The following is a 23711-nucleotide window of genomic DNA, read 5'->3' on the forward strand; positions in this document are numbered from 1 at the left end:
AGTAAATTCTATAAAATTCCATCCCTCAGAGCAGTTGGCGCTTACTGGTATGTTGGCTTTTCTTCTTTCTTGAATGAAATTATTAATAATCTTAAAACAACTATAATTTTAATTTTGTTAGTGCTAGCAAAGTTATCCATGGTACTTAGGAAAGTTAGATATTTTATGAATTACTTTATTCCTCTAGGTTGTTTATCTAAGCTTTAGTAGCTTATATGCATCCCATTTTGTGCTGGCTCTAGCAGTGCTGGCACACTCCTTTAATCTCAGGACTCGGAAGGCAGAGGCAGGTAGATCTCTGAGTTTGAGGTCAGCCTGGTCTACAGAGTGAGTTCCAGGACAGCCAGGGCTACACAGAGAAATCCTGTCACAAAAAACAACCAAACCGACCAGTTAAACAATTAAAAACATAGCTTCATTTACTGTCTTTGGAAGGTAGCCTTTTTTACTGAAGATTATTTCTATAAAATTGTCAGCTGTGGGGTCATATTTTGGGATACAGATGATAAACTTGGAGAGTATGTGTTGGCTTTGATGGGCCAGAGGTTGGTATATTTCTGAAAAAGACCGTATCTACCTGTCTCTGCTCTGTCCTGCTTTTGTAGCACAAAAGTATATATCCGCAGCAGGTGAAGGGACCTGACTGTTCATTTATAAAACTGGGACGTGCCTGTGCTTTTCCCATGGGCCATATTCTGCTGACTTGTAGTGTCTGCAAGCTGAGGTGACAGGGTGGGTACTTTGTGTAGGTGGATGTATTAAAGATGGAGTCCAACATGAGTTCTTCATGTGTGGTGTACAGTGATTACTCATTTTGGTCAGACAGTCACATGTGGGAGGATGTAGTGGGAAGATTCTCTAACCATTTTTCCAGTCCTAGGTGGTCACAGCCAAGATTTATTTACTTTAATACAGATCTGAGGAGTGAAAGTGAGTAAGACCCTGAAGGTTTATTATGTGATTGGTAGAGAGAGAGGACAGCAAACCAGTGGGCATTTGGATGTGTTTGGATATCAAACAAAGGCTTAGAAAGGAGAGGTGAAACCAAGTGATATCTAAAAAAGGAACTAATAGGAACTTTGAGACAGCTAAAGGAGAAAAGAAAATTAGACTGCAATTCTTACATAGTGTTGACTGAAGAGACATTGGCAAGTCAGGACGCTCATTCAGCCATTACACATGCTCTTTCAGCACATGGTAACTTCTTTAGGTAAGTTGTGCAGCAGTGAAGGGAGTGGTGAGGGGTGAGAGTAACCACTCTGAAGAGGGAGGGTCTTCAGTGTCCTGTGTGGTTGTCCTTTGTCTTTCATTCCTAGTCAAAGCATTTCCTTGCAAACTCCTGCTTCAGGAATAGGAGAGCACACAAACGTGAATGAATGGTGCTTATTGTACAGTCCTAGTAGTAATGAATGGATGAAGGTATCATTCCCTGTCCCGGAAACATGTCGGACTCCATAGTGTAATGCAATGGGACATTTACTACATAGATTAAAATATCTATATATCTATAATCCTCAAAAATTCTCTCAAATGAAAGGGGATTATTTTCTTTAGTATTAGGAATAATAATCCTAATTTAATACATGTATTCTATTAATAGCCTTGTACAGAAATCACTGTTTAAGTAAAGTATGTTTGTTTCACCAAATGATCAGAGAGTTAGAAATGCATGGTTGGTGTTTGGCCACAAGTGTAAGAAGCGCATACTTTATGCATGGTGTGCCCTGTGCATAATCTTCCCCATTTGTCTCTTTAGCTTCTGGAGATCAGACTGCTCATATTTGGAGATACGTGGTACAGCTTCCGACACCTCAGCCTGTTGCTGACACTAGTGTAAGCATGCTTACTTACTCTTGACAGTTTTCTGTTGGTCTATTCATGTAGGACTGGATGTTTTCAAATTTTAGAATAAGCTGATCGTATCTGGTGTGGTTGTATGTGGCTTAACTGACCTATGTTTTAAAAGATGAGTGTAGCTGTGAACTGTGAATTTAATCAGCCACCTTAGTAGACAGATGGGGTGAAGGAAACAGAACATTGGGTGAGAAGGAAGAAGGCTGTCAGAGTGCTGGGCTCTCTAGACATGAGGAAATGGAACGGCCTGGCTATAGCTCCTTCCTTTGGACAGAGGAACAAGGATCGGAAAGTGATTTAGTGATAAGAGATAGTCACTCCCATTTCATAGTCCTGGGGCTGGCTCATCCTCATTTTGAAAGAGCTGGCTTCTTGGTTTTCATCCTCCCTGCCTTTCTGTTTTATTTTCCTCTTTCTCTCCTCCCTTTTTCTTTTTAAGAGACATGGTTTCATTGTAGCCCAACCCAAGCTGACCTTGACTTTGCATTCTTCCCCAGCCTCCTTAGAGCTGGGATTATAAGCCTGTGCCAGTCTATCTGGCCTCTCTCTGGTTTGGGGAGGAGGTAGGAAGCCACAGCAGGGGTGGGTGTGGCTGCCCAGCTAGCTGTCACTGGTAAAGACGCTACCTCAGTGGATCTGAAAGGTAAGGAATGGAGCCTAAGAGCATTGATGTTGAGACTTAACTCTAATGGATTTTGCTTTGCTGGACTTGGGGTTTGTTTGGAACCCACTGTCCTCCCATTCTTTTCTTTAGCTCTCTTTTGAAATAGAATTACCTGTCCTGAACTTCTTCGATGTTATATTTTATATAAATATGACTTGTTTGTTTTCTGTGGTCTGTAGCTAGATTTGAATTTCCCTGGGTGTGAAGTATACCTTGATTCTCATGCAGACTTCCCAGTCTGAATGGTATTTTGTTAGGAATGTACATTTGACTTCAGTATTAATGCTCGAATGAGTTGATGTTTTGGGATAGAATAAATATATTTTTCAGTGTAAAAAAGCTCTATAATTTGGAGGCACAGGGTTAGAATGTTATGGATGGTGTCTTAGGGTTTCTATTGCTATGAAGTGATACCATGACCAAGGCAACTTTTATAAAGGCAAACACTTAACTGGGGCTGGCTCACAGGTTCAGCAGAGGTTTTAGTCCACTGCCAACATCTCAGAATGCATGGTGGCAGCATGCAGGTGGACATGATGCTGGGGAAGGAGCTGAGAATTCTACATCTTGATCCACAGGCAGCAGGAAGTGAACTGGCTTCAGCCTCTAAGACCTCACAGCCCACCTCCACAGTGACACACTTCCTCCAACAAGGCCACATCCTAATAGTGCCCTCCTTGTAGGCCAAGCATTCATACACATGAGTCTATGGGCTTACCATTCGTATTCAAACCACAATTGGGTGTTTGTGTCACCCCAAAATTTGTATGCTAATGTGGCTATAATTGGAGGCAATATCTTTAAGAAAGTAGTTCAGGTTAATGAGACCATAGAATGGGGTCTTGGTCTGATGACATTAGTGCTCTTAAGACATCAGAGACTCTGCTTTCTTACTTCCCCATTCTGTGAAAGGCAGCTGTTTGCTCAACAGGAAAGACCTTTCATCAGAAAGCAAGGTCTGCTCTCCAAAATTAACCTTTGCCATTTCACCTTCTACAACCTGAGGATTCAGTTTTTTTTTTTTTTTTTTTTTTTTTTGAGCCTTTTTTATGTGGTCTCCAGTGGAACAGGTGCTTAATACTACACATGGCCCAAACCATATACATGGTCTTAACTCTCAAATCCTCCCCTCTGTGTGTTGCTTGTCTGAGGAGCTGAGGAGTTAACTCCATTCGAGGTCTGTCTGCCTGCCTGCCTGTCTGTCTTTTTATGTTTTTGTTCTCTAGGTGAAAGCCTATTGTGCTCACTATTGTAGGTCAGGAATCCAGCAGTTAACACACCTATCATGAAGTTTGGAATTCTCTATGACACACTCTTTTTATCTCCCTGCTCTGTTTCTAGCTACTTCATGAAATCTTAAGGGTTTAGTTGTTCAGTCTTTTCTGTGCATTGGGAAACAGTTATATAGCATCCAAAAGAGATACCCATTGAGTTTTCCTATGGGTCACCATTGGACATAGTTACCTAGGAAGTATAAGACAGAGACAAGACCATGTGTCAGATTCAATATTCTTTGTTGAAGCCGTGTTGGGATCCTAGCCAAAGAGATCCTTGTCCACAGAGCTGTCCAGATCTGTGCAGCAGTACAGGCACAGGGTGTAAGAGTTCTCAGGTGCAGGTGTGGGAGCTGAGGAGCCCCATGACAAAGACCGGGGGGGGTAGATGGGGGGAGGCTTCTGAACAGTGCGATCAACAGCAGAGCTGGAAGGCATCCAGAAACAGCTCAGAGCCCTAGGGTTGCTGCAGCAGAAGTTCCCATCAGGCATTTCCAGTGATTGTAGCAGCCCTTCCTGTCTTGATATGTTTATATGCTGGGAGTCATTATTCTCTTGACCTGCACAACCTGGGAATGAAGTGCTCATCGCATGCAGAAGGGAGCTGGTTTTGCAGACCTTTAACCTTTTCACAGTTTTTAGGCTGTCCATATTAGCCAGTTAAATCTAATCTAGTGGCATCCCACTGTGGCTCCCTTTCATAATTTGTCAGGAGTTGTCTTTCTAGAATAATGGATATGCTGATACATACATAAGTGGCTCCTTTTTGCTTCTGAGATGGAGTTCTTTCTTTGCCTTTCTGTTGTTTGCTTTTAAAACAGCTTCAGTGTTTAACTCTGGGTGGCCTTGAACTTAGGGTAACCCTGCCTCAGCCTCCAAAGTGCAGGGATTATAGGCAGGAGTTATTGCATTCTTGGACTAGAGGTCTACTCTGGTTTCCCTTTGTAAACCTTTCTGGGGTTAGTCTGTACTCCTTCTGCACTCTAACCCATACTGAACGTGGCTACGCTTAAAGCCATATAGCTATCACCTTCTTTCCTTTCCTGGGCTCTACCTGTTTTCCCCAAGCTCTCCTTCCTTCTCCTGCCACTCATGTGTGGCTTCCGTGAAGAGTTACACTAGTCTTAGCAGATGTTAGCACAGTCTGGTAATTAATTCCTTGTCACTAGAGTTCTGCTTCCTCTTGTTGATGATGTTCTGCAGTGCTTCCCTGTGTCCTTAGAACAGTTCTTATAACACCAGCACATGTTTGTCCCAGAGCTATTAGCTCACTGACTTCCCTACCCACACCATCATCTTCAGCAGTGCCTGTGAAAATTCACTTTTCCCCCCTGAGTCCCACTCTGTCTGGTTTAGTGTCCCCCAACTGCTGACATCAGTGTTGCCTTCATGGCTGCTCCTCCAGCAGACACTGAAGCTGCTTTTGGAGACTCTAACACACCCTTTCCTCCTGTTCTTCCTTCCCTTAAATCTTATTGGGTGGCTCTCTGGTGTTCTACCCACTGCTGTAACTGTGGTTGCTTTCTTATACTAGTCCTAGTTGGTCTCATTCGGCATCTATGGCTTTAAGCACCAGCTATTGCTGTGGGTCTCAAAATTTGTATACTGACTTTCCTTTCAACTCCAGACTTCAGGTAACTAATCCCTACTTGGTTTGGATGTCCTGTATTTGCTACTGGGTTCTGGATGTTCCCCAACTGCTGCTTTTTTTCCTGTTGCTCATTTCAGCTGTGCTATCACCAGTCTACTCAGGAGTTTGGACCATAGACCTTTAAATTGTCTTCAAAGTGTACGTGTGCACTCATGCGTGTGTGTACGTGTGTGTTTTCCATGTGGATATCACCTTCATTACTATACCCACATCGAGACTTCTCTTTCCTCTAGTTATATTTTCCCTGGTTCTTCCCATAGCTGGTAACTTTAGCATCAAATTAATGTTCCCACAGTCTGTAGACTAGAAGTCTAAGAGCAAGGTAGCAGAAGGATTGGTTTATTCTAAGGCCTCTGTCCTTGCCTCGCAGGTGGTCACCTTGTCACTGTGCCTTGCATGACCTTTCCTTGTGTCTCTATTGTAATGTTGAGTGCAGTACATCAGTCATGGTAGACTAGATCCTACACTCAGCCTAATTTTAATCGCCTCTTAAGGACCTTTTTTCTATTAGGGTCACATTCTGAGGTCTTGAAGATGGGACTTAGGCATATGAGTGTGTGGGTGGCACAGTTTAGTGCACAGCAGCCTCCTCTCGTTTTCCTGTGTTTAACTCAGGTGACATGTCTCTGCTCAGAGTGATGATTTTCTACCACGTACAGAGTAGAGCAGAGTCCTTTCCATGGCTCACCAGGTTTTCCATATCACCTGCTACGTTGCTTCTCACCCTGTCTCTGTGTCCCTGCACATACTAGCAAGCCTAGTTATGTAGCAGAGAAAAGTCTTTATACTAGTTTTCTCCCTGGAAGGATATTCCTTCACTGTCTATATATCTTTCTCCTTTGTTCTCCAGAATTGGACTCAGTTGTTGTTAGTCTCTCTTCAGTAATTTTGTGTAAGACAGCAGTCCTTCAGCTGCCTATGTCTTCCGCTCCCTTTCTTATTTTCTTCAACATATTCACTCCCACCTGATTGTGCATGCAGTGCATTCCGTACCACGTGAGTCCAGAAGACATGGACGACATACTTCCTTGTGTATTTTGTTCAGGAGATATATGCTCAGACTAGTATGTATACACACATGACATTCATTTTTTTATTAAAATTTTTTTTTTTATTGTATGTATGTGAGTACACTATAACTGTCTTTAGACACACCAGAAAAGGGCATCAGATCCCATTGCAGATGGTTGTAAACCACCATGTGGTTGCTGGGAATTGAACTTAGGACCTTGGCAAGAGCAATCACTGAGCCGTCTCTCCAGCCCATGAAGTTCATTCTTATATTAGCCACTGTTTGTATGCTTTGTGGGTGTGTGTTGTACCTCTCTCCTCTAAGGACAGGAACTTTGCCAATTGTATTTATGCCAGCATTTTTATCATTTAGAGTAAACATCATCTTAGGTATGATGGATGTCCTCTGTCTTCTCTGCTGTATAAACAGCATGACAGTTTAATCAATATTTATTGAACGAATAAACATTTTCTTGAAGAGATGGACTATAGACTGGCTGTTACATTTTTGTGTTATCTGGTTTTTAACAAAAGATTTAATTGATACAGGAAAATTAAGTGATCTCTCATTAAAACAATGGAATTATAAGTTATTATAACTTAGAAGTCTTTTAAGTATTTTAAACAGGCTCCTAAGAATCAAAATGCATTTTGTATTATGACATATTGACTTTTAATGTATTTTTTAAATTTCTTACTGGGTTTTTTATTAAGTGGTAAAAATGGAAAATGTTAAAAATTGCTTATTTGCTGTTTTATTGATTAGTGAAAATGAACTTTAATTCTTTTGGTGCCATAGTGGCTTTAGCATTTTTCAGGATATTATAGCTCTGACTTTTATAGCTATGACTTAACATTGAGAAAACGTTCCTTAAGCACCAGTTACATGTCAGATGCTATGCTTACATTGACCCTAATGGTGACTAAATCTAGAAAGGTAATATGGTGTAGCCTTTTCAGAAAAAAACTAAAGATTCCTACAAAGTCTTTATTTCTGATTTTTACCCTTAGCAACAGATTTCTGGTGAAGATGAAATAGAGTGCTCTGATAAAGATGAGCCTGACCTTGATGGAGACGTGTCCAGTGACTGCCCTACTGTCCGCGTCCCACTGACATCTCTCAAAAGCCATCAGGGCGTGGTTATTGCTGCTGACTGGCTGGTTGGTGGGAAACAAGTGGTGACAGCCTCATGGGACAGAACCGCCAACCTGTATGATGTGGAGACATCTGAACTTGTTCATTCTCTGACAGGTATCTTGCAGTAAACATCTGAAATTCTTCCTGGTTGGGCTGTTTTTATGTCGAACTTATAAATTACTTCCAGGCCAGGACTCTCTTAGTTTTAATGCTCTTGACTCTTTGGTTGTTGTCATCCTGGAGACCCTTTCTGATTGATTAATAGAACTCTTTGTAGCTAATTGTATCTTACCTTCAGGAGGTTAACTGTAGCATGTGGTATTTTAACATTTGAAATATGGTCATATTGGTATTCTGTTTCTCTTTGACACCCTCAACCCCACCCCACCCCACCCCACCCCACCCCACCCCACCCCCTGGCACCTCTTAAATAAACTTAAACAACAGGCAGGAGTCTATTACCTCAGTGTTTCCTCGTCAGCCGTTCTGTGTCTGTGGCGGCTGCCCCTCAGCTCTGGGTGTCTCCTTGGTCGAAGTGAAGGTACAGCTTGGGCAGGGTCTCTGGGACTTGGAGTTCTTCCATGCTCACTGGTTCCTGAGAAAACCCATTCAGTTTCTTGTACCCAAATGTGGTGCTTGGTATTCTGTTTCTCTTTGATAAGCTTCCCACCCCTTTTAAGTAAACTTAAATAACAGGAGACTATTAACTCAATGTTTCCTTGTCAGCCTTTTTATGCCTGTGGTGGCTGCTCCTCAGCTGTGGGTGTCTCCTTGTAGTGGTCAGTTAGGGTCTCGTCTGAGCATCCAGGAGTCTGAGGAAAGGCCCCTTCCCATATGCAGGGTGCTGGCTTGTAGGCCAGCAGGACATGCCTCGGTTGCCCTGGATTCTCTAGTTTCTGGGTGGACTTTGGTCTTTTCAGTGGTTTAGATCAGGCCTTTCTTTTGATTAACAGAGAGTTGACTGATTTAGGGACCTTAGTTACATATGTGATATTTCCTTTGGTCTAGTGTATATTCTGTTTATAGACAGATATATTTACAGGTTTTGCCCGAATGCAAGACAGGGTGTTCCAATGGCCTATAAAATGGCACCATTAGCAGTTATTCTTGTTGCAGCCGGCCTGTTAATTTGTCTGAGCTTCTAGCTGTTACGACTAGAAATTGAGCTATGATTTATCTAGTTCCCTACTCTTTTATGTAGATAGCGAAGAGACTTGAGGCATCTGAAGAGATAGCCTTCCACACCACTTACGTAACTCCTCAAGGTTTACTTTTCCATCCGATATTAGTGGTGCCTGTAAAGATGGTAGACATTTTTGATTCTTATGTTTTTAAAAAGCTTCACTGTCATTGTGTGTCTGCAGGTGGATGACCTTGTATCTTGTTGTATTTGGTTGTAGGGCATGACCAGGAGTTAACACATTGTTGCACTCACCCCACCCAGCGGCTCGTGGTGACCTCCTCCCGTGACACAACTTTCCGTCTCTGGGATTTCAGGGACCCTTCCATCCACTCTGTGAATGTTTTCCAAGGACACACGGAGTGAGTTACAGTTCTTTAGAGATCTTAACTATCTGTGAAGAAAGTTTTGTAGGTTGCCATTGAAACTTTAATCTTAATTTCTACTGTTTGAAATTTATCTCCTTTTCACAATGATCACTCTGTCTCTAAACATTTTGGTATGTGGTTCCAAAGACATAGAAGAAGACTATAAAAGAAGGCTCTGGTGGTCTTTCAAGAAATTGAATGGGATTGAATCTGGCAGGGGCTGGGAGTGGGTGGCTCAGTGAGGGAAAAATCAACAAGTACTCCAGGCATGGTTAGTGGGAGCAAACTCCTTGTTATCTGTTAAGGGGCCCAATTTAAGCTCTTCACAGCTTACTCACAAATTATGGTAATTTGTCTTTACAATTAATTGATTGGCAAATTAGTTGATTTAGACTAGCAAATAGAGTATTGGGTGTGATAATGGCAGTGGCATACCCATGTGTCATTATACTTTATTCTCAGATGTTCCCCTTTCCTTACCTGGCTCCCTTACTTCTCCAGTTTGCCTCCTTATGCTTTCCTCTTACATACTCCAACACTCTCTTTCCCACCTCCGTTATGATCTACTTTCCAGCCCCTCTCATGGCTCCCAACACAGACATGGATACACTGAGTGAGAGGAGGTTTCTATACCTGTGTATACGCACACAAGCGTATGTGTCATCAGTCTAGTGTGTGTCCCTCTCGTTCCCGTCAAGGCTACCTTAACAGTCTTTCACAGACGTATATTCTTTGGTCTTTTCAATAAACAAGGAGACTGTTTATCAGCTCCTCGTGACACAGTTAAGGGCATGTCTGCCAGGTCCCTCTCTGGAAAGTTATTCTTCCAGTTTAGAGGTGCTAAAATGACACTTTTTGAGATATGTGGCTATCTTTTTCCCAGCAGCTTTTATCACATGAGTCTAACATTGATGATGAGTGCCAACTTAGTACCAGAGTGTTGTGCTGGGGTCAGGTTTCTCATTCTGCCATTCACTCCCAATGGCCAGCCCTCACCCTTTGAGAATAAACACAAATTTCTGGATATGCTTGTCATTTTGATAGTCATTGTCCTTCATTGTCATTTTAATTTAGGCTCTTGGTGCCATGAACCTTCTACTTGGCCGAGGTCCGTAGCCATTGCTGTCCTTTTCCTATGCTGAGATGATGCCCTAGGCTGGAAAATAGCACTGGTATCTCACGCAGGTGGTTCTGTTTACTTGTACTGGAGCAAGCAAAATCTATCAGAGATTTGAGTTGGGTCAAGAAGAGAGTTTTGTTTTCAGAGAGTAAGACAGCTTTACTTGGTAGGGTAGAGCAGATGGGGGTCACAGGGAAGGGACACTGGCTAGCTTGTCTTTAACCACGCTTCAAGGACTGAATAGAAGTTGTGGGGAGCTGGTGAAGGCTGGAGACTTGTGTCCAGATAAAGGTACAGACAGCCACGGTTCCGTAGTCCTTGGTGTGCCTGCCCAGATGCAGTCAGAAGTCCCAGGCTGGATCTGAGGTTGCCAGGTATCATCTTCATTCCAGAGAAAGTAAGCCGGAGAGGCCAGGGGGCAGCCTGGCTTCAGTGAGCTTTAATTCTAAGGGAGTGCTCTACATTACTCTCTTCTGCTGTCTTCAGCTTGCCACATGGTGCTGTTTACAGACTTAAAATTCACACTCGGGTTATTTAAAATATTTTTGTGTTTCATGCTTTGAGAGGAGAATATGTTTACATTATTGGTAACTGATGGAGATGCATGTTTCTGCTTTTAGGTCTTGCTATTACATGAAATAGAAGTTGTTTTAGCAACATGAGGAACATTACTGATTGTGACACCCCCTCCACCCCCCTTGTGAGGCAAGGTCTTACAATGTGGCTGTTGTTGTCCTGGAACTCACTGTATAGACTAGATTAACCTTGAACTCAGAGATCCTCCTGCACTGGTTAAAGGCATGTGCTACCACATCTGGCCTAAGGAGCATTCATTCATTCATTTTTTATAACCTTTTATCTATTTCTTGTGAGTTTTACATCATGCACCCCAATCCCACTTGTCTCCCCATTCCTTCATATTTGCCCTCTACCCTTGTAACACCCCCCCCAAAAAAAAGGACCCAAAACAAAACAGAAATGAGATCTTGTCATGAAAGCTGTAATGTGACCCACAGTATACCTTTTTGTCCACATACCTGTACACGGCAGTGAGTAATTGTTCTGCTTTGAGGCCTCTGGCTTCTGCTACACTATCAGTACTGGACCCTCACTAGGACCTGCTCTCAGATACCCTGTTGCCCTGTGTCATGGAAGTCCGGCAGCTTTGCATCTGCACACTGACTTCTTGACACTGTTCAGTTGTTTATAGATGAGGTAAGTGTTGTGGTGCTCAACTCAAAGCCCTGCGTCTGGGCCTGGGTTCGCTGAGTTGGTCTCCTGCACCCGGACCACCAGGGCGAGCTCTCCAGCCCTGCCATGGGCTGGCTCACCCAATGCTGCAGCCAGCAGGGGCAGGGGTAGGGGTAGGGGCAGGGGCAGGGGCAGCTCTTGAGTCCCTATTTTTAATAAAGACCAAGGGCTATTTCACAGGTTTGTTGGTCCCCCACCCCCAACTCCAGGTGCACACCTTGAGACAGGATCTCTTTACATAGCTTTGAGTGTCCTGGAACTCACTTTGTAAAGTAATTGTCTCTAATTCACACGAGCCTTGTCTCCCCACCAGCTTTCCTGAGATGTAGGATATTGTTAGATTGGCTTTAGCCACAGGATAAACGTGAGTTTTAATGAGAGTAAAATATACGAATCAGTGTTATTCTAACCCAGATTGTTTACGTTTTTCTCTTTTCTTTCTTGATTAGTCAAGAACTAGAATTGCATTGGTGTGTATATCTAAAAAGCATCCAAATGGTTTTTCTTTGATACTAGTTTCCTTGCTCTGTCAAAAAGGACACATTTAAAAATTTTAAGCCCTGTCTGGATTGGCGGGAGTTGGCTGGATTCTTTTGCTTCTAGACTTTGTGTAGTTGGCTCAGTGGTCAAGAGCATTAGCTGCTCTGTACAAGAGATGGGTCTGATTGCCAGCCCTACAGTCTGGAACGCTAGTCCAGGGGATCCAAAGCACTCTCCTGGCCTCCTCAGAACAACACACACAAGTCCCTATTTTAAAAATCAGACACACTCAGCAAAAGTGAGCAGATCTTTGATGGACACACATACATGCACACAGGAAAAACACCCATACACATAAAATAAAATTAAAAAACGTAGCCGAGTTAAAGTAGCCGCTGGCCTTTCTTGTGTGGGTTTAGGACTTGGTCAGCAGGTGGAGCTGCAGATATCTTTACTGAACACAGAATATTTCTTGTAATGATCGGTAAGCAGTAAGCTTTTAGAAACACTTCACATTTAGAAGAACAGGAAACAAAACATTTGTTGTGGTTTTATCTGAGGGATCTTCATAGTGACTGTTGCCTTCTGCCTTTGTCATGGATTCCGGAAGGCTGAGCTATACAACCAAATAGCAGGTAATAAATGCATATAGATGTGCATCTGTGATCCATAAAGGGCATACTTTTATTAAAAGCAGACTCCGTTAAGAATGGAAGAATGGCCAGGGTCTGCAGTGTGCGTGTGTTCTCGTCAGTCATTTAGTCTGCTGTTCTGAACATGACTTAAGAGAACAGGCCCTGCCTTCCTACTTTACTATTCAGTGGAGTTGCAGAGCTCGGAGGCCCTGCAGGCCTCTTGCAGTGGACTGTAGCACCCTGATGCTCTGTTTGGAGGATCCTCTGAGTGAGTGAAGGCAAGGGGCTTTTCCACACTCACGGAGATCAGTGCGGTCTTCCAGTCTAACAAAGATGATTTTCTGGAGTCTTTTCCTGAACGCTTACAAGCAGAAGTCACATTCTCAGCCCTTAGGTTTGCTGTTCTTACTGGTGTAGCTCTAAAAGGTGAATATGAGAAGGTTGTTTAGTGAATCTTTGATTAGAGATAGACAGTATTTCTACAGAGGCCATTCTTGCATATTCCCTATTAACACGGTATGCAGCTCTTTTGAAAATGGTATTTTAAGGTATGTTCTTATTTATGGAAATTCACCATAAGTCCTTTATAAAGAACCAATACCTTTAGTGTGGACAATTAACAGCTGTCTAGTTATTCTGGATTTCTGTATATTGATTTTTTTTTTAAAGGCAGTGTAGTTATATAAGCATCAAGATTGTTAGCTCAGTTTTGTGATTCAGTTTCTCAAGGAATTGAGAGAGGTTTTTTTCCCTTTTCATTTTCTCTTTCTGTTATCACTCTACTTTTCTGTGGTGTGGGTGCCTTTTTGAAAAACTAGGGCTTAAGATATAATACTTCACTGTAAGATAAAAAAAAAAAAAACCTAGCCAAATGGTCCCTTGAGATGTATACTGTCATTATGTTTGCTGAGTACAGACAGAGCTCTTGATGTCAGCTGTGTTCAAGGCTCTTACTTCTAGCACACGTTTTTGATGTGTTCCATTGATTTTCATCCTGTATTTCTTCATTATAATAGGAAATCTACTGTTGTAGTATTCATTGAATGTAATGGTGCATCTGTTATTGGATTCGTCTTTGGTAGCTCTGTGGATACCAGTTTGTTTACAGAATAATTTTAGGTACTCTATATAGCTTTTTTTTTCTCCTAGTAGCAGGAATGCAAAACTGCATGCCTTGCTTTTGGAAAAATAGATGATTACTTTGAAAAATTTGATATAGGAATTTCAGCTAGTGACTGAAATGATTGTTTTCCATGAATTTCTATCTTAAGCTGGCAGGAAAATTCAGTGTTTTTCTTCTGAATTGGCCCTTTTATATAATAATGTGTTTTTTACCTGGTAGTGTTAGTAGCCCAAGTATGTACTTCCCAAGCCAGTGTTTCCCCTCTTCACCCAGCACTCTCCTCTTGAGCTGGGCTCTACACAGGTCTTGAACTATGTGGATGACGTGCATGTGCAGGGGCTCTTACCAGTATGGAGGTTGTTAGGTTAACTGCAGATGACTACTGATTGCTTACAGTAACCTGAGGCCCCAACTCCAGTCTTCTCAGATGCATCCTCTTGGTACCGTTGTCGTTGTCGTCGTCGTCGTCGTCTGCATGCTTGGCATTTTCCCTTTCCCTCCACTCTCCCCCATTCCTCATTCTGAACCTCCCCTCCCCACCCCTCCCTCCCCTTTGTTTTGTTTTTCTTACTATGAGAAGGAGTTGACAGTTGAGGCAGTCACTGGTCATTAAACTTCCTCAATGGGTGGCCAATGACTCTAGTTTATACCCGACTGACAGTTTATTTACAAGTGTGAATAAACTTTGGCATTGAGAACAGTCTGAAATTAGCTCAGCATGGACGAATATTTGAGAACGGGAGGGTTTTTTTTTTTTTTTTTTGACGTTTTCTTATACACAACTGTAACTTTATTTTTAATGTGAGCTTTGGTGGTTTCTTCTAAGGAAACGGAAATGCACCTAACAAAACAAAAGAATTATCTTGAAATCATAATGATTATTTTGAGGCTATGAGATTTTCGTGTGCCTTTATTGGAAAGTATCTGGTGGGTGGGAGGTAGTTACTACTAAATGCTTAATTCTAGGTAGACTTGGCAATGTGGAAGAAGCTTTGTCTTATAGCAACAGGATCTTTTTCTTTGCTTTTAAGAAAGAATATTTGGAAAATGACATTTTTACCTAGATGGCAATCGATTTTAATTAGAACTGTATTTTGTTCTTTGTCCAAGTTAGCATATGGGAATCACTGGGGTACAGGCTCGGGAGAAGTGGATGGCTTTCTGTTGTCAAGCCGCCTCATGATGGAGAGTTTAGAGGATGGTACTTATTTTTTTATTTTAGTCATTATTTGTTTAAATTTTGTTTTGTGTTTTTTTCGAGACAGAGTTTCATGGAGCCTCTCTCTTCCTTAATAACTACACTTAAATCTATGCTAAAATCTTTTTTTTTTTTATTTTTAACTCGGGCTAGCGTTGAACTGAATGTATCGCTGAGGGTAAGCCTGAACTTCTCTCCCAGGTGAGCACCACAATAGCCTTCCCCTCTCCTGTGTGAGGAGGAAGTAATTTGGGATCACAGATACTAGTGAGTAATGCTTTCTAGGGACAGTATGACTCCAGAAGTGTGTTCATAAGTAGAAATGGCTGTTTGAGAAATAAAAAGATGTGTAAGATTGCAGTGGCTTCAGAATCACAGCTGAGTTCTCCGGGGACTTGGCTCTTCAAAGGCTGTCCATGTGCCAGTCGATGGCCCTCATGTGCACACACTTGTAGCACTGACTGGACTCAGTGCGCTAAAACCACACACACGACATTGGGCAGAAATGGTGACAAGGGTTAGGGAAGGAGTTGGAAGGGAGGGAATGGTGCCCAGACTTGATTAAAACACAGTCTTTGTGTGTATGAAATTCTGAAACAGTAAAAATAAACAAATGAATAACTCAAATCTGCAAATATCTTAAGAACTATAACTTTGAAAATGACTTTCGCTCCTCTATATCATGTTTGAGTAAAGCAAGACAGATGTGGATACCTTGAGGAATCCTGTATGAATTATGTTGTTTCCACATCAAATGGACTGGTGCATTTTGAGGTTTGCATTCTGCTTTGTCTTTTGTTTTGGCTTTTTTGGAAGTCAGTTATGGTTCTTTGTGCTAATGTCTGTGGTGATTTGAATAGGAATGGCTACCATAGGCTCATATTTGAGTGCTTAGTCATTAGGGAGTGGCACTACTTGAGTAGGATTAGGAAGTGTGGTCTTGTTGGCCTGCTCCCTGGGATCCGGATGTTGGAATTGCCTGTTGCTTCTTCAGCACCGTGTCTGCTTGTGTGCTGCCCTACTTCCCACCATGCTGGTGATGGACTAAACCTCTGAACTGTAAGCCAGCCTCAATTAAATATTTTTCTTTGGTCATGGTGCCAATGGAACAGTGTCTAAAACAATGTCTAAAGATATTTTTTTTTAGTCCTCATTTTCTTCATTTACTGCTCCATATATTAAAAGAAATAAATATGTTTGTATGTATATATATATATGGATATACCAGGGTGAAGAAATATTGGTGATTAAACTCTGACCCTCATATGGTAGGGAATCATTCTGCCACTGAGTTATTTTCCTGCCTGCTCCTGACATTTTAAGATAGTGTCTTAGTCAGGGTTTCCACTGCTGTGAACAGACACCATGACAGGGCAACTCTTACAAAGGCCACCGTTTAATTGGGGCTGCCTTACAGATTCATTGGTTTAGTCCACTATCATCATAGCAGGAAGCATGGCAGTGTCCAGGCAAACAGGGTGCTGGAGAAAGAGCTCAGAGTTTTGCATCTTGGTTTGACGGCAACCAGGAGAGACTCCCTCTGTAGGCAACCATGAAAAGGCTTTCTTTTGCACTGGGAAGAAAGAGCTTGAGCATAGGATCTTGTGATGGTTTGCATATGCTTGGCGGGGGGAGTGGCACTATTAGAAGGTGTGGCCTTGTTGGAGGAAGTGTGTCACTGTCGGGGTGGGCTTGGAGACCCTCCTCCTAGCTGCCTGAGGATGCTCAGTCTGCTCCTGGCTTCTTTTGGGTGAAGATGTAGAACTCAGCTCCTCCTGCACCATGCCTGCCTGGATGCTGTGATGCTGCCATGCTCCCTCCTTGATGATAATGGACTGAACCTCTGAACCTGTAAGGCAGCCCCAAATACATGTTGTCCTTTATAAACCTTACATTGATCATGGTGTCTGTTCACAGCAATAAAACTCTAAGACAAAACTCAAAGTCCGTCTCTACAAAACTGTACCTCCTAATAGTGCCCCTTCCCAGGCCAACCATATTCAAACCATCACAGGTGGCATATCAACATATGTCAATTCTAAGTAATAGCTTAAGGCACATTCCTATAAAGCAAGGACTTGATTGTGTGGGTTTTAGGTATTCCCTTCTGTGTTATAAAATGGGCCAAGAGCATATAGTTTTATACTGCTGCTTAGCCTAGAGAGCTCTGAGGTAGATGAGTACTGCTGCTTAGTCTAGAGAGCACTGAGGTAGATGAGTGCTGTTGCTTAGTCTAGAGAGCACTGAGGTAGATGAGTACTGCTGCTTAGTCTAGAGAGCACCAAGCAGAGTGCTGTTCTAGCACTGTGGGTTGCATTTCTACAGTGATTCTGCTTCCCTTTGTAAAATGACCAAGATGCTATGCTTTTCTTCTGCTTAGTTAATAACTCCAAAGGGCTGTCACTATGTTTGCAGTGTTGAGGCACTAAGGTAAAACTTTGTATGTATTCAGAGTAGTAATTATAATCAGTTTCAGAAAAGTAGTTAAATTTGGTTCATAATAAAAGTGTCATTTGCCTCATGTTGAAGGGAAGCTGCCGCATATTGTAGGGTGTTAGTATTGTAGCTTTTCAAGTAACATGTACTGTGGAGAAGGTTTTAAAAAGTAAGTTACTATATTTGTGCCAGTATGCATCTTTTCTAAGAAGATGATTTGAAACATGTCACATATTACACAGCTGTGAAATTTCACTAGGAAAAACACCTATCTTTGATGAATGGTGTAGGTATGAATTTCCATTTTAAAAGAATGAGACAAAATTAGTTCTTCAGTGTGAAATGGATAGTTACTGGCAGTGAGGTGGAAGTGAAGCTTAGGCCAGCTGCCACCATGGCTGTCGGGGGCTAACTGTAGAGCTGCGTCCTGTGTCACAGCTTGTCTGGTGGCAGTGACGTTACCTGTTCCTTTTGTGGGGTCAGGCATTGATTTCTGAGAAGTTTGTTGAAGAGGTGTGGAGAGGACTCTAAAGGTTTGTTTTTAGATGGAAGGTTTTGGGAGAATGCCTTGGAGCTGAGCACTTGGGAGAGCAGAGGGAGGCCTCATGGTGGCCATTTCCTGTCACACACAGGCAGATGGTAATGCAGAATCTGGTGGTTGAATGGTCTCTGTGGCTTTTGGCGTTTCCTGGAAGTTAGGTATGGAAGTCTCTTCAAGTAAACAGTGAAGGGAAGAAGTAGGCAGGCATCTGAGGCTGGGTAGTGTGGCGCATCAGCAGGCATAGCATGTCCAGGAGCAGGAGGGCCATTGCATCTTCTTTGGAGAGGCAGGTGTGGGATGTGCAGAGCTGCAGAATTAGGTTGTGGTTTCTCCAGGGGAACACAAATGAAGTCAGACAGGCTAGAGCGTATTGAGGAAGTTTACAAAGGTGTCATGAAGATTATAGATCCGTAGCTACCTTGAGTCTATTAGAATGTCTAGTAGTCTGGACTCTGAAACTTTCAAGGAAGAAACCAATAGCACCATGGCTGCCATTCCCTACCAGTCAGCGCTGGTGGGCCCCTTGAAGGCAAGTCGATTGGCCTGTGTCACTCATTGTGATACCTGAGCCTTAGCTTGTGCTGGCCCCAGCTTGATGAATATGAGTAGGGCATGGCTTTCCCATTGCAGAGCTTCAGTCACAACTCTTCCCTGCTCCTGTGTCAGTCACATCTGGTGGGGATGCTGGACGGAGACACACTTCTTTTCTAGGTTGGAGGGACAGTTATAGAAATTTCTGCCAGCAGTCTGATGATGGACACTCTAGGGCTGCTTACCATTGTGGCATCATCATATTGTAAAGGATGGAGGGTTTTTGATGTCGTATAAAGGTTGCCATCAAGTGTCAGTCCTCCAATAACCGCAAGTAGACAGGGTGTGGATGCTCCACATGCTGGGGGAAAGCAGTGAGCTGTTTTCTTGGCTTGCTCTCTTTAAAGAATTCCTGTGTGTTAGAGAGTTGTGATGATAACCCACTCTGAAGGTTTTTTGTGGACTTGTCCTTTTGAAACAGAATCTCAACTTGTACCTAGGCTGAACTGCACTTAATTATGTAGCACAGGCTAGCTTCAATCTTTTGGTAACTCTCCTGTTTTATCTTTTGAATTATGGCATGAACTGCGATGCCTAATGTCATTTTGAACTTTAAAAGTGACATTTTATTTTCAGTCTTTCTTCCTTGCCTAAGCCTAGAACCCACGGGTCCTTCTTGACACCATCTTATTATTCCCTTAGCCTTCTCAATGAGGGGCAGAATCAAGTGTACCTTGCTTTAAAGGGTTCCTTGTCCACTTGTTGGTAGCATCTATTTCTGTCTGGGGGAGGTTGTAGGAATGTTCTACACATATATACTGTGCACACATGTAGATATATACACCGTACTCCACCTCTGAGAGGTTTTCTCGTGGTATCTGGAGCTTTTCTCTCCTTGTGGCCCAAGATGTAGCCAGCTGCTTTCAGCACACTCAGTCCAGTATTAGGTAGAAGTAACCCCATTCTCAAGTTGGGAATCATTTTGGTCAGCTTCCTTGTTTTGGGATGAAGGCCTTTCTCAGGCCCTGGAACAGTCACTGCTGACCCAGGCCTGGGCACTAGTACCCCATGTGGCCCACTCTGCTCTGTGTGGTGCCTTATCTTCTGTTTATTCAAGCAGGAGTGAGTTTTGTTTTGACATGTGAGGTTTTTCTAATTTGTTAATATTTAAGAGTAAAAAAATTTATGCTGTAGTAGCTTCACTTTCTCTATTCTTTCTAGTGAATGTCTTTTCTGCACTATATTAAGGTACTTATATTCTGTATGTATCATGTGCATGTGCATATATGTATGAACATGAGAGGGCTCTTAGGCAGGTGTCTGGAGGTCAACTTGAGAGTCAGTTTCTCCTTCCACCATATGGGTTCTGGAAATCAGATTCAGGCTGTCAGGCCTGTCAGGTGGGAAGCACCTTTTTCTTTTCCCAGCCATCTCATCAGCCCAAGCATTCTATTATATTAAAAGTTGTTATAGAATGTAATTTATAATATTTCAAAAAATAGAACCTTCAAATTTTTATATTTAAAAATGAATTCATAATATCTGCTTTTGAGATGCTGGTCACTGTTAATTGACAGTCAGTATCTTGGGTTCAAAAAATAAATGGAAAGTTAAATAATTAAAACCCAGGGGAGGTCACTTCTCACCAAGTTCAAACAATACAGTTGTTGCCAGTTTCTTTAAAATTATCAATATAATTAAAAATATTCTAAACTACTTTAGAATAAAATAAAACACTCTATACAATGTTTTTAAGTCAGAAAGACCAGGTTTTAAGAAAGAACAAATTGACCCTTGAGGTTGCAAGAATGCCATTATAGCTTTTTTTTTTTTTTCCTGGGCTGAGGGAGGTCACTTTTCACTAAGTTTAAATATATTTGTTGCCAGTTTCTTTAAAATTATTGATATAATTAAAAGTGTTCTAAACTTACAATTGCTCTAAGTCAGAAAGACCAGGTTTCAGGAAAGCAAATAAGCCTTGCCATTTGCTGTTGCAAGGATGACATTGTATGAAGCCTTCTGGGTTTTCGAGACAGTTTCTCTGTGTAGACCTGGCTGTCCTGGAACTTGCTCTTGTAGACCAGGCTGGCCTTGAACTCAGAGATCTGCCTCAGGGCTGGGATTAAAGGTGTTTATCACCACTGCCTAGCTTATTGTATGAATCTTAGTATTTTAACTTTTTAGTAATAATTTTAAATATATTTGTATTCTTAAACTGATGTTTATGAGCTACCATTTGTGTTCCAGGAACCAAACCCGAGTCTTCTGCAAGAGCAAGTTCTCTTACCTGCTGAACCATCTCCAGCTCCCTGTACATGTCTTTTAAAATAGCTTTTGAGATTATAATATAACTAAAATGTATTATTTCTCCTTCTCTTTCCTCCTCTTTCCTTCCTATGTACCTTTCTTTGTTCTTCAAATTCACGGCCTCTTTTTTTATTGTTCTATGCTACATCCACAACAACTCCCAAAAGATGTTAAGGGGATTAGGGGATTATCTATGAGATTGTTCTCCTAGTAGTGTCAGAGGGGATAACCATAAGTCACATCAACAGGACTGCCTAAACATGAGTTGAGCAAGGACAACAGTAGACATGCTAAAGTGGACAGGGGGAGAAACACATTCTTTTCAAAGATGGATTATGTGTGCTGGAACACAGAAGCCTGTGTTCTAATAGGGGATGTTTTGTACAATTGTGTTTCTGCTTAGGGACTGCTTACCTTCTGTAAACACTAGGTCTACTGCTCCACAGATACAAAATTGTTGTTTTGTAGGAGCTGAAATTTTAAACAAACAAGCAAACAAACAAACAAACAAATAAATAAATAAATAAGGGATGGCGACCTGGTAGTCAGTTTTGAGATGATGCCAGAAAAGCACACTGCATTAGCATTTCATGGTCCAGTGTTTTCCACATCATATATTTTTTTCTTAGCTGTGAAATTTCAGCAGATTGTTATGCAAAACAGTTTTGTGTCTCTGTGTGACTGGGAAGACAGCTGTTAGTCCTAATGAGGAGTGCTAGCATTACAGTATTGCCGTTGATTGAGGCCCCACGGAGGGAGCAGAATGTTCCAGATCAGGCAGTGGTGTGTGGTGAGAAGGTACCATTCTGTCAGCTGGAAGTACATGCTCGGCTGCCCTCCACGACAAGATAAATGAGCTTTGCTGCAGTTTGGCAGAGTCTGAAGCTTTTCCAGTGAGTGATTGTAGCTCACTAGCCTCCCTGTGGGACCCATGGTCCAAGGGTGCCTTTAAAACTACTGCCTCTTTGCCAGGTTTTTCTTTTGATGTCCTACAATACCTGTCAGGATCGTGATTTATTAAGAACCTAATGTCTTCTAGCATTTCATTAACATAGGGTCAGATGATCTTTTTGTTGAGGCTTTTTTTCCTTTGTATTAATTGAGCAAGATGCTAGCTGAAATTTAACTTGGCCAAAACCTCCTAGAATATAGAATATACTGCAAACAGAAGTCAGTGGATATCTTTACCTCATGCTTTTGAAATCTCTGGCAGTATAAAAAGGTTTTTAAATGTTCCTGTAACCTCTGCTATACATCATTTAAAGTCAGGCCTATGCTGTTACTTATTTAAATAAAGAATATGTGGGGTTGGAGAGATGACTCAGCTGTTAACAGCACTGTCTCCTCTTCCAGGGAGCCTGGTGTCGGTTCCCAGCACTTATGTGGCAGCTCAGAGCTGTCTGTAACACTAGTACCAGGGATTTGACATCCTACAGAGACATACACACAGACAAAACCCCAGTGCATTCAAAATAAAGATAATCATCAAATAATACAGATTGGTCAGTCATGATTTACAGGTTTGTCTATATGTCCATTTCTCCGGTATCATATCTTTCTGTGTATTATGTGTCATTTATGCCCATCCAAACGTAGTGCACTGTTTCTAACACAGATGGTTCTGTGAGTCATTGATTGTCACATGCAGGGAGGAGGTACCTGCTGGTATCATCTTGTAGAGGGAGGAAGGCTGCAGTACTTCAGTGTCCAGCACGTACACCGTCAGACAGTTCTAGTGGCCAATGCCTGTGCCGTGGCAAAGGCTGTCCTGCATAAGGCAAGATGTGTTAATGTGAAGATAGTCTTACAAGCCCAGTGTTAGTTCTGGTTGTGCTCTGGGGCTTCAGTGTTGTACCATAGTTTGTTGTCAGATCTTGTTGAAATCCTTTGGTTCTTAGTAGCTACATTGGTGGTGGTATTTAAAATCCTTGATTAATGTAGTAGAACTTAGACTTAATTAGAACTTAGCTGTGCCTATTCACATTAATAGAGTTTTCATAAATCGGACCTAGTGACTGATTAGATTCCTCTCAAGAGTCTAAATAGAACATAAAATCACATCTTTGTACAGATTGTGGAACAGGACCAAGTATCATTTAAATTGGAATTCTGAGTTCTTAGCAGTTGATGTGTAAATTTTGGAACAGAAACAAAGCTTTTGTTTCTACAAATTAATGATTTGTGAGGATAAAAAGACACCATAACCAAGCTTACCTGCATGTCACCTGGAAGGGAACATTGAGTGCTGAGCCTTCCTGTGGGAGGGAGGGATGGCCCTGGGGTTTGTAGTGCTGGGAGGCAACCGTAGGTGAAGCTGCAGTCTTGAAAGGCCTCTGCGTTGGCATCTTTGGACCTGCTGATTTGGGCATTTGGAATCAGGCAGTGTTCTGCTTTATGTACTGATCCTGGGGAGATTAGATATTAAAACATTAACCAACACACACAGCCCACACTGTACCAGGCAGGAAGCAAGGCCTGAACAGTTCTACTACAGAGATGCATGGTAAAATGGAGGAGACTGGCCTATATGAAGTCAAAACAGTAGCAGTCCCTGAAGTATTCCTACATGATGTGCCAGGTTGCGTTTTAAGGAATGGACTATCAGTCCTTAGTTCATGGGACGTAGGCTTGTATCATAGTTTCTTACAGAACTCTCCAGTGAAGAGAGGTAGTTGTGTTGAGGTTGTTTTCTTCAGGTGCCATTTTATTATTTTAGCCCTTTCTTAGCAAATGGTTGGTGACTTTGGCTTGAAAGGAAGGGCTGCATCACACATTAACTCAGTAGGCTGTGGCCACTTCTAATGGAGACAACTTTCCTAATGACTAGTGGTGGTGGTGGTGGTGGTGGTGGTGGTGGTGGTGGTGTGTGTTTGTGTGTGTGTGTGTGTGTGTGTGTGTGTGTGTGTGTGAGTGTGTGTGTGTGTGAGTGTGTGTGTGAGTGTGTGTGTG

General features: G+C 42.1%; 1 protein-coding gene across 9 annotated transcripts in view; it reads left to right on the forward strand.

Annotated features, from left to right (window-relative positions):
- Wdr37 (WD repeat domain 37) overlaps positions 1-23711 on the forward strand; it is a 66432-nt gene that overhangs the window by 37743 nt on the left and 4978 nt on the right. For 4 of the 9 annotated variants that reach the window (XM_087590761.1, NM_001399297.1, XM_087590762.1 and 1 more), the window contains 4 exon segments: positions 3-47; positions 1757-1833; positions 7466-7706; positions 8993-9134. In XM_087590761.1, coding sequence (XP_087446887.1) covers positions 3-47; positions 1757-1833; positions 7466-7706; positions 8993-9134 — 505 coding nt within the window. 9 annotated transcript variants of the gene reach the window in all.

This window comes from Rattus norvegicus, chromosome 17, assembly GCF_021556685.1.
Source record: "Rattus norvegicus strain SHRSP/BbbUtx chromosome 17, alternate assembly SHRSP_T2T, whole genome shotgun sequence".
Lineage (NCBI taxonomy): Eukaryota > Metazoa > Chordata > Mammalia > Rodentia > Muridae > Rattus > Rattus norvegicus.